The sequence below is a fragment of the Nematolebias whitei genome, chromosome 10 (assembly GCF_014905685.2).
Source record: "Nematolebias whitei isolate Nwh7 chromosome 10, NemWhi1, whole genome shotgun sequence".
NCBI lineage: Eukaryota > Metazoa > Chordata > Actinopteri > Cyprinodontiformes > Rivulidae > Nematolebias > Nematolebias whitei.
The window spans coordinates 4,990,799-5,005,202 of NC_056507.1; the positions used below are offsets into that span (position 1 = coordinate 4,990,799).

A 14,404-nucleotide genomic window follows, 5' to 3' on the forward strand; every position below is an offset into this window, starting at 1 on the left:
CAACACTCTACAGGCTACAAAGTTAAAATAAATACAGTCGTGAAGATGATCATGTGTGAAAGCTCAGTTAACGTGTTTCCACTAGATGCGGCTTCACATGTTTTTGGACAAAGGTGAGCTTTATTTGAAGGCACCTGCGGTTGCCTAGGTAACGGTAAACAGCGTTAAAACCTCTTGAGTAGCTTTCTTTTGTAGAAATCCAACATGAAGAATGCGACTTCTCTGTTTACAGTGCAGCTCAACACAGTCATGTTTCAGGTAATGCCTTAAAGAACCGTGAACGCAGCTGAATCAACACGTCTGAAGTTTACTCTGAGCTTTAATAATAGTAAAGACACCGGAACTGCATAAAACCCACGTGCATATTTTAAATCTTTTCAAGTAGGGTCCTGTGAAAAGGTTTTTGAACAATTGATGTCTTGGCTGTTGTAGATGGCTCTTGCAACGATCTCAGATTGGAGGAAAATCTTTTCTCAAATTATGACTAGTCCGAGCGGCGCCAAGAGCAAACGGGATGCCTGCTGTTTTTAAACATGCACATTCTGTTTTCCAAGTCTTTGCATCACTGTCGGTTATCTCTGTAATATAAAATAAAGACGGAGTGATTTTCTGGACTGTAACTGAAAAGGGAATGCAAGTAAACCTTAATGTTTTTTTAGTGCAAGGTATTCAAAGTGGGTAGGAGTTACAGTGTGGAGATTTTTTACATTTTATTTTCTTGTCCAAGGCAGCGCTGAGTGACGGATCCTGGTGAGTAGAGGGGGCAAGTTTATCCACGACCAGGTGCAATGGCAGAGCAAGGGGGTGGACATTGGTGGCCTTGGCCACTATAGATTAATGTTTGGCCACCACAGTGTTTCCCCTAGGTCAATTGCCTTGGCAGGGCGCTCATGTTTTCTAGAACTTTTGTCGATGGCGAGGGGGGGTAGAGGGTGGAGCGAGAAGAGAAGCAGAGCGCTACGTCTGTCTCTAGCTTAGTGCTACGTCAGTGCCAGCAGTTCAGAAGGCAGGACGCTCGGTTCTGTTGATGGGGCAGGGCGCCCTCCTTGGATAACGAGGTAGGTGAGACATTGCTATTCTTTTGAGGATACTTTTAAACAATATAAATACTAGAAAGCATTGTTTTCAACCAGTTTGACAAGACTGCCAACAAGGAAGAGGGCCGGCAATGGAGGAGGGGGCGTACCAAAGAGACCATCTTATCACAAGCAGAACTGGTTTGTTCCACTTTGGAGTAAGCTGTTGGGGGAAGAATCAGTTTTGTTGTGCGTTTCCTTGACTGATGAAGCCTTCTGGATGGAAGGCGAAACGTTTCAGCACAAAAAAAAAGAAACCGTCCAGATGAGCAGACTGAAAAATGTTGGGTTGTATACCTGGATTATTGAGCATGGACTTCTTTGACTAGAAAGTATAGTTTCTTCAAATGACTGGGGTGATCAGTTTACATATAGCACGTGGCAGCACGACGGCTCAGTGGTTAGCACTGTTGCCTCACAGAAAGAAGGTCTTGGGTTCAATCCCTGGTTGGACCTGGGGTCTTTCTGTGAGGAGTTTGCATGTTCTTTCTGTGCATGCGTGGGTTTTCTCCGGGTACTCCGGTTTACTCCCACAGACCAAAAACATGCATGTTAGGCTGCCTTCAGGCTTAGGCCTCCCTTGCAAAAGATCTCAATGGGATTTGCCCGGTTAAATAAAAAGTTAATAAATAAAATAAACTATATGGTGGTGGCCATCTTGGATTTTGATTTGGCAACCCACTTTTCCAATGAATCCTTTCTTACACCTAGCTGCAACCACACACCAAAATAGAAGTCAGTACCTCTTATTTTTTTAGGTTTTCATGCTCACAATGTGCATGGACAGACGGACAGTGTTTACTATTCCACCTCTTCGCTCCACAACAGGGACAATAACAGACTGAAGTGATATTCACTATGATGTAATGGTTTGCAAAACAGTGGTTGCACGTCCCACTATGTAACTTTTTAGACGGACTTCAATATTTCCCCCTTTATCAGCTCCCTTGCCGGGGGGCTCGTTGTATGTTTTTTTTTTTTGGTCTACAGGGGTGTGGGCGGGGGACAGGACAGAGTCACGTCTGTGCTGCCCGCCTGCTAGCTTAGTGCTACGTTGCTGTTGGTAATTGTCAACGGGGTGGGGGGTTGGGGGGGGGGGTTTGCAGAGCTGCACGTCAGTAGCATTTTTCAAGCGCGTTTGTATTGCGCCCCGTGCTACATCAATACTGATGGGGGGGGTTGGTCGGCAGGACGCTCGGATTATATAATGGTAGGGGTAGCGCTGGACTTTATTTTAAGTGGTAAACAATCCACTTTGGTCTCGGCCTCACTTCAGGTAGATGTCAACTCATTTTGCTCAGAATTAAACAGAAATCCTACAAACTGAGGTCGTTCAGCGAGCCATCTACAACAGGTAAGATATTAGTAGCTAACTTTTCCACAGATTGGGGCTGCAGTAGCTCGGTGGACAGCACCACGATCTTCTAATTCTGGCGCTGGAGGTTTGACCCCAGGTTGTACCAGGAAGGGCATCCAGCATAAAACGAGAAGTTTTTCATACGAGTATTGAGACTGTGGTGACTCCTACAGAAGGGAGCAGCAGAAAGAAGAACACCTTGTCCACAGAACCCCACTCCAAAAGATCTGAACCATCACTTTAGAAGTATTTTTTCCTTCTGTTGAGTATTTTTATGTAAGTCTTATAGAAGATGTACTTACTGTCTCACCGTTCCATTATATTTAGGTAGGTATGCACAATATTGGATTTTTGGCCGATATGTTAAAACTTATTTGGCCGATAACCGATACCGATATTTTTATATACTTTCCATTGTCAGAACATAGCCCTCTTATTTACGTTTATTTGCTACAAAAATTGTGTAACAGCTGGTGACATATATTCAGTAACAGTCATATGATATGCACAGCACTTTAACTTCTATTAAATGAAAAGTGTTAAAGTGTTAAATGTTATTAGCATTAGTCACCTGCGATGCTGTCTCACATGTGGAGGCTTGTTCCAGGTTCCTATAGCTGCAGTGTGGGATCCTCTGCACTCCTGTGCATGAAGGACAGACTTTTTAAGTCCAAAGTTTTTGTCTCTCCATTGTGCCATAAGACTGATCATGCTAACTGTGCTAACACGACGTCCAAATGTCTGTGGTAAAACTCACCCAAGTGCTATCGGCTATTAGCTTCTCAATGACGTCGGAAATGACGGCTTGTAACTCGGGTAAGGCTACATCGTAAAAATCTGACTGGGGACGATGTAGCGAGGCTCAACGCAGTCCAAAAATCTTAGGAATCCAATATCCTCAACGAATAAAAACTTCTACACCACCAACATTTTGACTTCTTCCTCTCTGCCGTGATCAGATCAGGTAGGCACGCGTGACGTCATCATGTTGTGCTGACGCTGCAGGCATTACTGGGTTGTCACACAAAAACAGTGTCTTTTATATCGGTGAGTTATTTTGATGGAATGGTCGATGTTGACGCCAACATTGGCCGATACCATGCTGATAATATTGTGCATCCTTATATTTAAGCTGTGTCTGTGTTGGAGGTTTAAATATTTCTTTATTGACTCTCAACCAGCAGGTTTTGTTTTTTGTCATATAATTTGTTGGACTTGAGTGTAACAATCCCCGTTTCATTTATTTATTTATTTATTTTAACCCACTCTGCCTTGCTTCCAGATGACAAAGAGAACGCACAAACTCCACTGGGACAATTGCGTTGAGACTGATCCGGTCAGTATCATGACGAGTTGTGCGTGTTTGTGTCGTGCTGCTTTGGGCTTTTGGTGCCAGTCTCGCCGTTTCTCGTGCATCCACACCCATCTGCTTTTCTGTGAAATGGACTAAAGACGGTCTGGGCTCAGCTGGTTGCGCCGAATGAGGAGCTGCTTCTCGAATGTTTGAAGGGAGACTTTATCTGAGTCTTTATGTCCGATCAGTTTACTCCCAGAAGCTCAGCGAATGAACGTTTTATCAAAACATTATACAGAGTTATCTGTTCTGTATCTATCTGATTACCTTTATCGTTACTTTGAAACATGAAGACACAGTTGGAGTCTCTCCAAACAAAGCTTTTCTGTGATTTGCTGCTAGATGATGATTGGCTGAGAATTTTCTGGATTTATTACATTATAGCTTTATCAGCAGGCAACGCTGAAGAATTAAACACAAAATAGGTGGAAGATTTAAGTGAACCTTTTCTGTTTGTTTATCTGAATTCCTACTCTGCAGGTACTGATATCAAAGCATGAGCAGAATAGAAGAACAGGAACAGAAGAAGTGTCCTTGTGTGTTTAGAAAGAGGAGAACCGTGAAAGAGTCCACTCCCAGCTGCTTTCATACTTAAAACAGAACTCTGTTATAGTTGGAAAAGTTACAAAAGATCTTTTGTTGCAAGCTTTGGTTGCTTTGATGATTTCGACGGCGATTTAAAATTTACAAGTTGTACTGGTGCCATTTTTATAAGATGTAATCTTTTTTTATATATTATTTGTTTGTTCTCTTAAAGCTTCACATCTTGAAACTTCTCAACAAGATGTGTGTGTGTTTGCTGGTTCCCTGTCATCCACCTGAAGCGTGTAATGTTTGGTCAGTGGGATTTGTTGTGTGCGTGTGTAAAAGATTCGGTCTCTCTTAACGGGAGATTAAATTCTTCTGACGTTGCCGATGAGCAAACAAAAAAGACGTGAGGATTGGTTTGTAGAAAAACAATTGTTAGTTCTACTGGATTTTATTTTTGGCTTTGTGTCCTACTTTTTCTCAAACTGCATTTTTTTGTTCTGTTTTGGTAATTGTAGTTGTTTAGCTCTTCAGCAGATCCACACAGGAATAAAATGAGCCAACCAGCAGTTCAAGTCTGACCTTGATATATGCTATATATACATATATACTATATATATATATATATATATATATATATATATATATATATATATATATATATATATATATATATATATATCATACAGTCATAATTTCTGGACTATTGAGCACATCTGACTATAAGCCACACCCACAAAATGAAATAAAGCATATATAATTTATACTTATATAAGCGTAGGGCTGGGCCATTTCATATTGTTCATGATAATACCAGTAAAAAAAGCTTGCCCGGGCAAAAAAATTATATCATGATATGCTAATTTCATGACGTAATACGTCAAGCGCCCCGCCCCGTTAACAGAACCGAGCGCGCCAAACGAACAAACCGAACTGCGCGCACCCCCCCCACACACACACACCTGTTGGTACTGGCGTAACGCTAATTAGTTGTGCGCAATACTAGCTAGCTATAAAGCTAAAAACAAACACCGGGCGGCTCAGCTGCATCTCTCCATCCAGCTCTAAACTGCAGGTACAGACAGCTCAACTGTCTCTCCCTCTCCCCCCACACCCTGCACTGAGCTGCCGGTGCGGGCGCAGCTTTCGGCTGCGTCTCCATCGCTCTAAGCTGCCGGTACAAACGCAGCTAGTCTTTTTTTTTTTTTTCTCTCCCCCCACCCTGCTTTAAACTGCCAGTGTTACACCATCTGTACAAACACGCGCAGGTCTGTCTCTTGAGTTCCACAGTCCATGGACCAAGAATAGAGTCAGGTGATCAAAGACAGAGCATCAGAGAAATTAATCATTCCTGCAGGAACAGAGGAAGCAGAAACGCCACAAGCTTCAGGGTCAGCTGATCACCTTGTTACAAGTTCTGGAAGTTATAGCTCATTTAAAGGCAACATATATTTGTTCTACGTTACATTTACGCTCAACAGATCTTAAGCTTCATTTTATTTTATTTAGTTATTTTGGGAAACTTCTCCTGCACTTAAGTTTTTGTGGTGGATTTATTGATCTATATTTTGTGCAGACTTTTTCAATCTAAATAACAGAAGGATATTTTTTTATTTTTATACTTGGAGACTGAATACTTTACTAAATGAATTTCAGTAAAATTACCCCTTGTTTTTTTTTAGTTTTTATATAATATTGCAAAGCAACATGTTAAGTTAATTTTGTCAAATGAATAACATTTCTGTTTTTTTTTTTTTTTTGGTTATATCATGAAATTTCTCATTATCATCAGAATGCTCTGAAATATCACGATATTATATTTGAGCCATATCGCCCACCCCTATATAAGCCGCACTCGTCTATAATCCGCGTCATCACGCAGCTGACTTTCGAAACCTGTTGGTGATGGAGGATTTTGTTACTCTGCTCCGCCGTCGGGATCCACTGGCAAACTTGAACAAAACTCGCCTTTCGCATGCGGCCAGTTTTGGTAAACGATTTCTTGCCGCTAGTCATCCAAGCCTCCCACTGATCTCGGGAGTGCCATTTTAAAGGCTGTGCCTCTTTTATGATTGTCCATTGTTGTCATCACTCTTTGTTGAAATCAGGTCTCTCTTGTAAATGAGTCCTCGAGGCTCAATGGGATTAACCTGTCTAAGTAAAGGTTGTTAGCCCGTCAAAAAAAAAAAATCCTTAAAATTAGCCGCCGTATTGTCTTTGTGTTCAAAGCGTGTGAAAAAAGTAGCGGCTTGTATAGTCCGGAAATTACAGTATATTTATGTTGCAACACTGTCTTTACATTTCTCACATCATTACTGTAGAAAAATCTCCACCATCCTGCCCAGCTGAATGAAGGCTGTTCAGCATTTTATTAGCAGAATGAGGTTTCTGGAACTCACCGAGCCAATTTAGCTGCAGAAATGGTTTTAAACATTTCTGTGGGAGCTTTCATGAAGGATTTTTGGAATAAATGCTCCTATTGTGCATTTGTGCTGACTGCAGCTATTGCACTGGGCACAGAAAATTATGTTTTTATAAACATGCTTACTTCTTCCAACAATAACTGACATCAGAAAGCTTTTGCAAATGCACTAAAAGTAAAATGAGAATTAATCTTTGTCTGTAAGGAAAGAAACATTTTATTTTGACTGGCAATGAAAAGTTAAGTACCACGCTGCTTTCTAGCTTTGTATCGGGAAGAATCACTTTTTGGATATGGAACTTTGGTGATCACTGCAGTCGTATCAGACCTGATGAGCACAAATGAACATAAAGATCCTTAACTCATGAAAACATCAGTCTCTGGGTAGCTCATTGAAGAACAGTTTGAGAACCATCACTAAATCAACTACAGCGTTTCTAAGACCTGATGCTTTTTAAGACTTGTCTGGTTTTCCACAAACTGCATCTCCTAACTATTGCAAGGCTGCTGCTGAATTACTTACTAACTGCAGGATGGTTCAGAATAGTAGAAAGTAAAATAAATAAATAAATCAAATGCTGATTTCTCCCATCAGTGATGGTTGATATATTTAGCCAATTATCCAACCCTAATGTTTTTTTTTTAAATAAGCATCCTTAGTTTTGACATGTATTTGGTCGTGTATAAATATAAAATCAGAAAATTTGCAAGATAATGAGGTTTTAATTTTCTGTAAGTTTATTTGTGCATAAAAAAATTGGGATGCTGCTTTTATTCCAATGTTCTTGTTAAGCTAGGCAAACCATTCTTTATAAAAAGCTAAGCTAACTATCACTCCTGTTAGTAAACTAACCATTCATTGTGCTAAGCTAGGCTAACCATTCCTCATGCTAAGCTAGGCTAATAATCTCTTCTGCTAAGCTAAACTGGCAATTTTCATGATATTCTAAAAATGGTTAGCCTCTAAGCTAGGCTAACCATTTTTTCATAAAAAGCTAAGCTAAATGCTCATTTTGCTAAGTTTGGCTAATCATTCTTCATGCTAATCTACGCTAACCATCGCCTCTGCTAAGCTAGACGCATTTTCCATGGAGTTCTAGGACAGCTGTTCCCTAGGCTAACCATTCTTGTGCTAGGTGAGGTTAAGTAAGTGTTATCTGTTTTCATTGTATGTTCCCATACAGTGATGAAATTAGTTCTCTGTTTTTTACCCATCACACCTGGTGGAGCAGTGGGCAGCTATGTAAGCACTTGAGGAGCAATTGGGGATTAGGTGTCTTTCTCAGAGACACCATGACGTGGGCATGGCGGGAAGTCGGACTGTGACTTTCTGGCCCCAGGTCAGCTGCCCTACCTCTACACATCTCAGTCCCCTGTCATTCCTCCTGCAAAGCTAGGCTACCCATTCCGCTTGCTAAACTAGGCTAACCGCACACCTTTTTCTCCCAAGTTTTTAATTGATATTGACCTGTTACTTGGTTTGCTTTTTATCTGACTTTTCCCCAAAACAACTGTTTTAGGCAGTCTTTCCTAACTACAGTAGTCATACTAGCACTTGATTCTTGCACAGGTAGCCCAGTAGATTAATTCACTCGATCATTTTAAAATATTTCTTGCACTGCGTCTTCCACCGGCTCTTCTCTGTCAACTAAATTCTTTCCCTCTCACTGTTTGCTGACCCATCGTCTCCCATAAAAGGTCACTCTGTGACCTCACCAGTCTGACCCCACTGTCCACGGTGATGATCTCATTATTTTTGTACAAATGCACAAAGACCGGCTGCTTTTGACAGCTGTGTCTGAACATGGGACCTATCATCTGGGCCCTTTTAACCTCTGACCTCTCCCAGCGGTCAATAGAGCTGCCCAACATTTTGTGTACAAGGGTCAACAGATTCCAGATGAAATGTCTGGAACTATAATTAGAAAAGAAACAATTGGGAATAGAAAAATAAAAAAAGTGACTCGTTGCAAACAGATCCCAAAGACCAAACATTTGGTAACGGATGAGCGCCGTTGGCTGTTTGGGTTTTTGCGGGATTGGGATTCTGTGCTTGTTTGGGTGTCTCCTCCGAGCTTTGGTTGTGTGGAATGTCTTGCAACGGGGGTGCATGCTGCATTTGCTATATTTAGTGCTAGTTTTAACTCGGCGACTTGATGACATAAATCATGTCTGGCTCACGGTAAGTAACAGCCCAGTGTGGACTGAATGCCTTTAGCTTTTACCATTCTTGACTAATCTGTTGAAATGCTTGATCTGCATGAGTGGCACTCTTTCTTTCTTTTTTTTGTCAAGCCTGCAACAGTTTAAGTTGTGTAAAGTTGCAACTGTAAGTGAGAAATTACATTTTACCTTAAAAAAACACACTTTTTCTTGATCGTCCTATCAGGTATGTTTAAAGCCCTAATAAACAGAGGTTTTGGTTTTTAACCAAAATAATCCATTGCTGCTGCTAAATTTGATCTCTTTATTTTCTCAACTTCCTTGAGTGTATCACGTTGTGCTGTCTGTTGCTGAGGTTGAGCATAACGGGCAGTTTGAAAACGTGTCTTTCCCAGATCTCACCGTTAGCTCCAGGAGCCACAAACCTTTTTTTTTATTGTTGCAATTGGAGAAGAGCACTGAGCATTTGTCTCTGCTGTTCCTGATAACTTCCAAGCCAAAAAGGAAAACAATAGAGAGGCGAAGGAGTACAGAAGGAGCTGATCCCGAGTGTGAATTATAGGTTCCTGTGTCTTCTCTCGCTGGCCGGTCGCTGTGGTATGTGCTAATTACAGCCTGAGAGCGGCTCGCTGCCGGAGCACAGACATGCTGACAGACTGGAAGGCTTGAAGAGACACAAACACACGCATGATTTATAAATACTCTTCCTTACACTCCTCTAGTTAACGTCGTCGCTCTTTTTAAAAATTTTAGTACCTCAATCATGGCAGCAGTTATTCATCTCAAATTTAGGAACCACTGGTTGATATCGGTGTCTCCAGATTACACAGGAATGTGCTCGTGGTCGTTCAGCAGGGTTCCCCTGCTGCACAGCTGCGGTTTTCTTCTCTTCTACTGAAATAAACTATGAAAATGATACGTTTTCCTTAGCATGATGACATGCTGATTCCAATTTTACCATCAGGTAACTCCTACTTGATACTTTCCTAGCTTCGATGGTTCGAATTAGTAACAAACCAACAAACAACAAAGAAAACAGTTGAAAAGTATCTTAAAAACAGAAAGAAGCTAAAATTACCAGAAGGGAGTGGAGAGAGCACAGTTTCCCTGTACTGAGCTGAAAAAAGTTGAAATTAATTAAATCAAATATGGGGTTAGCTGAAAAAGCTAAGATTAGTGTTAGCATAAAACAGCTAAATAGTAGCTGAAATAGCAGAAAAGCTGAAACGTGCATAAATAAGTTGAAATAAGCAGAAAGAAGTTAATGACGCATAAAAATGTAGTTAGCAGAATGAATGTAAAAGGATCACAAAACAGCTGAAAGCAGCTGAAAAAATGTTTAAATTTGCACAAGGAAGCTGAAAGAAGCTAAACCTGAACAAAATGTGAAAGGAGCAGTAAAAGGTTGTAAACTGAAATAATGTAAATGTAAACTAATGGTTGCTGTATTTTATATATTTCACTCAAAACACCTTTTTTTAATTCATGATTTTTTTTTTTAGGAAACCTCACTTGTCAAATACAACCACTTACTCTTAACTGGACAATTATTCAATACACGGAGTCATTAGTTTCTTTAAGGTTCAAGTTTTCGTGTTGCAGCCTGTCTGTCTTTTTGTGTAACTGTTGACTTTTGATTTTGTGTTTCCTCCCATCGCCAGCATGACTGCTTCACAGTGGAAGGAGAGGACCTGAAACATGACTTCGAGAGGCTTCAGCTGGCCATGGAGATGGTCGGCTTCCTCCCCACTACACGCAAACAGTGAGATTGTCTAGACCCGAGTTCTTCAACAAAATATGCTGCAGGGCAAAAGTATTTCTAATCAGATAACTTTGGACTGCTAGTTATCTTAACGGAAACTAAATAGATTTAATGTACATTTTAACATTTTAAAAGCATCAACTTTTAGCTCTTTTCAAAAAATACTTTGTGGCCAAACCTGAAACTTCTTTTCATGTCTCTGAGTTATTTATGTGACGACCAAGGCAACATGATGGGTTTGAAGTCCATCTACCACTGGTACACCGCTGAGTGGGCAAGGGATGTAGTCACAGAGCGGAGTTGGCGAGCGTTTCTGAACAACACTGCCGTCACTCACTGGTTTAGATTTATTGTCATATGCAGGTCAACACAAGGTCAACACAAGGTCAGCAATACAATTAAATGTTCAGGATGAGAAGAACCGTCTCGACTCGCCAAAAAAAACCCAAGAAATAACGAAGCATGTAACAAAAATACAAAAACAAGGCGACAAAAGTGAAAATCTACAGCAGCAAGGTCCTATTAGCAGAGTGGTTCTGTTAGCAGCGTGGTCTTGTTAGCGGCGTGGTCTTGTTATTGGTGTGGTCTTGTTATTGGTGTGGTTTTGTTAACAGTGTGGTCCCGTTAGCAGCATGGTACTGTTAGCAGCGTGGTCTTGTTAGCAGCATTGTCTTGTTTGCGGCGTGGTCTTGTTAATGGCGTGGTCTTGTTAGCGGCGTGGTTTTGTTAGCAGTTCGGTCCAGTTAGCGGCGTGGTCTTGTTAGCAGTGCGGTCCCGTTAGCGGCGTGGTCTTGTTAGCGGCGTGGTCTTGTTAGCGGCGCAGTCCCGTTAGCAGCATGGTACTGTTAACAGTGTGGTTCTATTAGTGGCGTGGTCTTTTTAGCGGCGCGGTCCCGTTAGCAGCATTTTACTGTTAGCAGTGTGGTTCTGTTAGCGGAGTGGTCTTGTTAACAGCGTGGTCTTGTTAACGGCGTGGTCTTGTTAGTGGCGTGGTCTTGTTAGCAGTGAGGTCCCGTTAGCAGCATGGTACTGTTAGCAGTGTGGTTCTTTTAGTGGTGTGGTCTTGTTAACAGCGTGGTCTTGTTAGCAGTGCAGTCCCGTTAGCAGCATGGTACTGTTAGCAGTGTGGTTCTTTTAGTGGTTTGGTCTTGTTAGCGGCATGGTCTTGTTAGCAGCATGGTACTGTTAGCAGCATGGTACTGTTAGCAGTGTGGTTCTGTTAGCGGCGTGGTCTTGTCAGCAGTGCGGTCCCGTTAGCAGCATGGTACTGTTAGCAGTGTGGTTCTTTTAGTGGTGTGGTCTTGTTAGCGGCGTGGTCTTATTGGCGGCGTGGTCTTGTTAGCAATGCGGTCCCGTTAGCAGCATGGTACTGTTAGCAGTGTGGTTCTGTTAGCGGCGTGGTCTTGTTAACAGCATGGTCTTGTTAGCAGCATGGTTTTGTTAGCAGCATGGTTTTGTTAGCAGCGCGGTCCCGTTAGCAACATGATGATAATGACGACCGCTAAAAAAGTTAAAACAAGAGGAACAAAAAAGAGCGAGTCGAAGCGAAGCTCCCATCGGTGCTGCCGTACTGCAGCGCACGTGAAGTCACAAATGACGTCTGACTGCTCGTCTAGTCTTCATTAATTACAGAAGCACAACTCTATAGACTGATCAAGCTAGTTAAAATGAGTTTAACTTGTAGACTCATCATGTTAGCTCGTTGTGCCAGCTCTAATCAGATAGAAAGTGGTAACTCGGTGCATTTATCGTTCGTAGTAATCTACATGTGGAAGTGACAACAGAAGTGTTTTTCTTGTCAGGATTTTCTCCCTGCTGTCAGCGATTCTCCACCTGGGAAACATCCGCTACAAGAAGAAGACCTACAGGGATGACTCCATCGACATCTGTAACCCAGAGGTCCTGCCCATCGTCTCAGAGCTGCTGGAGGTGAGAACATCGCTCAGACTTTTTACCATCTCTGAGGCAACAGTATTCGAATTCAGTGAAATGCTTTATCACGTAAAAACCCACAGGAGAGCGTGTGCTCATTGACACGCCTGACACAAAGTATTACTTGTCTTCCTTGGTTTATTTTGGAATTCAGCTTGACTTCATGGATGATAAAATGAAGAACAGAAGCAGGACTTCTGATTATTCTGTCTTTCTGTTTTTCTGCTGCATTCTCTCATGCTGCATCCATTTGAGCGTACGAGTTTGTTCCACAAAGTTGTCCCATTATCCAGTTCGTTTATAAAGTACTCTTTGTGTAAAAGTTGTGTTCGGAACACATCAGGTTTGGTAGGTTTGATCAATTTGCATCGTATTTTGCAGATTGTGCAACAAATGCAACTCAAATGAAACACAGCAGGAACAAAAGTGACAGAGAATTGTTTTCTCAACGTGAGATGAGTTCTCATAAAACCGTCGTTAAAATCTGACACTCCTCACAGGAAGGATGGATGGATTATACTTTTCCTGACATTCCAGCCCTCCTTTACAAACACATCAGTGCAACATCTTTGATCCAATTCTTTTTTTTTTCTCGCCCTGGGATGCAGTTACTGCCAACTTTTAGGGGATGGTGCGTACAGTAGTCTTTCGCTACTTCGCGGTTCATTTTGCGCAGACTCGCTCTATCGCTGTTTTTCAAAGTAAGAGTGGACATGACATACAACTGGCTGATTGGTGGATGAGCCGCACGATCGGCATGGAATTTTGATTTAAAATTAAATTATTTTAAATTATTTAGCACCTGCTGCACCTTTGTGCAGCCCACAACTGCAGGAGAAGCTTCCTCCTGCAGCGGAGAAGTGGGCGTGGCCAAGAGCGGCAGATGGCAGAGAGCTGAAGTCATGACATTCTGTGCTTTTTTAGAGCGTTTACAGTACAGCACAGTGTGAGGCGCATCTTTTTTATGAGAATTTTTAACATTTAGAAATATACACGACATTCTCATAGATGTCCACAAAAAATTGGCAATCTGTTGATGAGTCTTGGTCTTTTTTTATTGTTAATGAATTTTTTTTTAAACATCATTCTAGTTCAGTGTTTGCTTTTTTTTGTTTGTTTGTTTAGCTTTGTTTCAAATTTTGAACCAAAACACTTCTATACCTCAAAGCTTTGTGTAATAGCCTTTCCCTGTTGATCTAGATGGATTTTCGATGACAAGTTCACATTAAATCGTATTTCTTTTCACACATTGCAGAGTGAGCTCGTCTAACGGGGTCATTGAGAGCGTATCAATTTTCTCTGCAGGAGCCTGTTTCTGTTTGAAACTAGTTCACACTGAGTTCTCCCCCAGCATCTAACCTTTGCGTTAGATTAAAGAAGTCAAACAGGCTCAAACTATTCAAAGACTGCATCACACAGAATCTGAAACAGTTGCATGGTCACTGCTTTTTTTTTAAATATATTATTTTTTGTTTATTTAGTGGAGAGAAGGAAGGACAGCTGTGCGTTGTCATCATTGTATGTTCCCATTCATTGATGAAACTGGTTCTCTGCATTTTACCCATCACACCTGAGATACACCCAGGAGGAGCAGTGGGCAACTATGTAAGCGCCTGGGGAGCAGTTAGGGATTAGGCGTCTTGCTCAAGGGCACGACGACATGTAAGCATGGTGGGGAGCTGAACCCGTAACCCTCTGGTCCCAAGTCGGCTGCCCTACCTCTACACCATCTCGACCCTTATATTTTAGGTTATCTGTCTTGTTGTAATCAAAGCACAAACTGAAGCTTAAGTTCAACATTCTGTGACCC

The 14,404-nt window shown here is 41.6% G+C and overlaps 1 protein-coding gene across 1 annotated transcript in view; it reads left to right on the forward strand.

Annotated features, from left to right (window-relative positions):
• LOC119416085 (unconventional myosin-IXAa) overlaps window positions 1–14,404 on the forward strand; it is a 128,130-nt gene that overhangs the window by 48,506 nt on the left and 65,220 nt on the right. Inside the window, exons 5-7 of the mRNA XM_037683262.1 lie at window positions 3,716–3,769; window positions 10,562–10,662; window positions 12,465–12,591. Coding sequence (XP_037539190.1) covers window positions 3,716–3,769; window positions 10,562–10,662; window positions 12,465–12,591 — 282 coding nt within the window. The remainder of the gene's footprint in view (window positions 1–3,715; window positions 3,770–10,561; window positions 10,663–12,464; window positions 12,592–14,404) is intronic.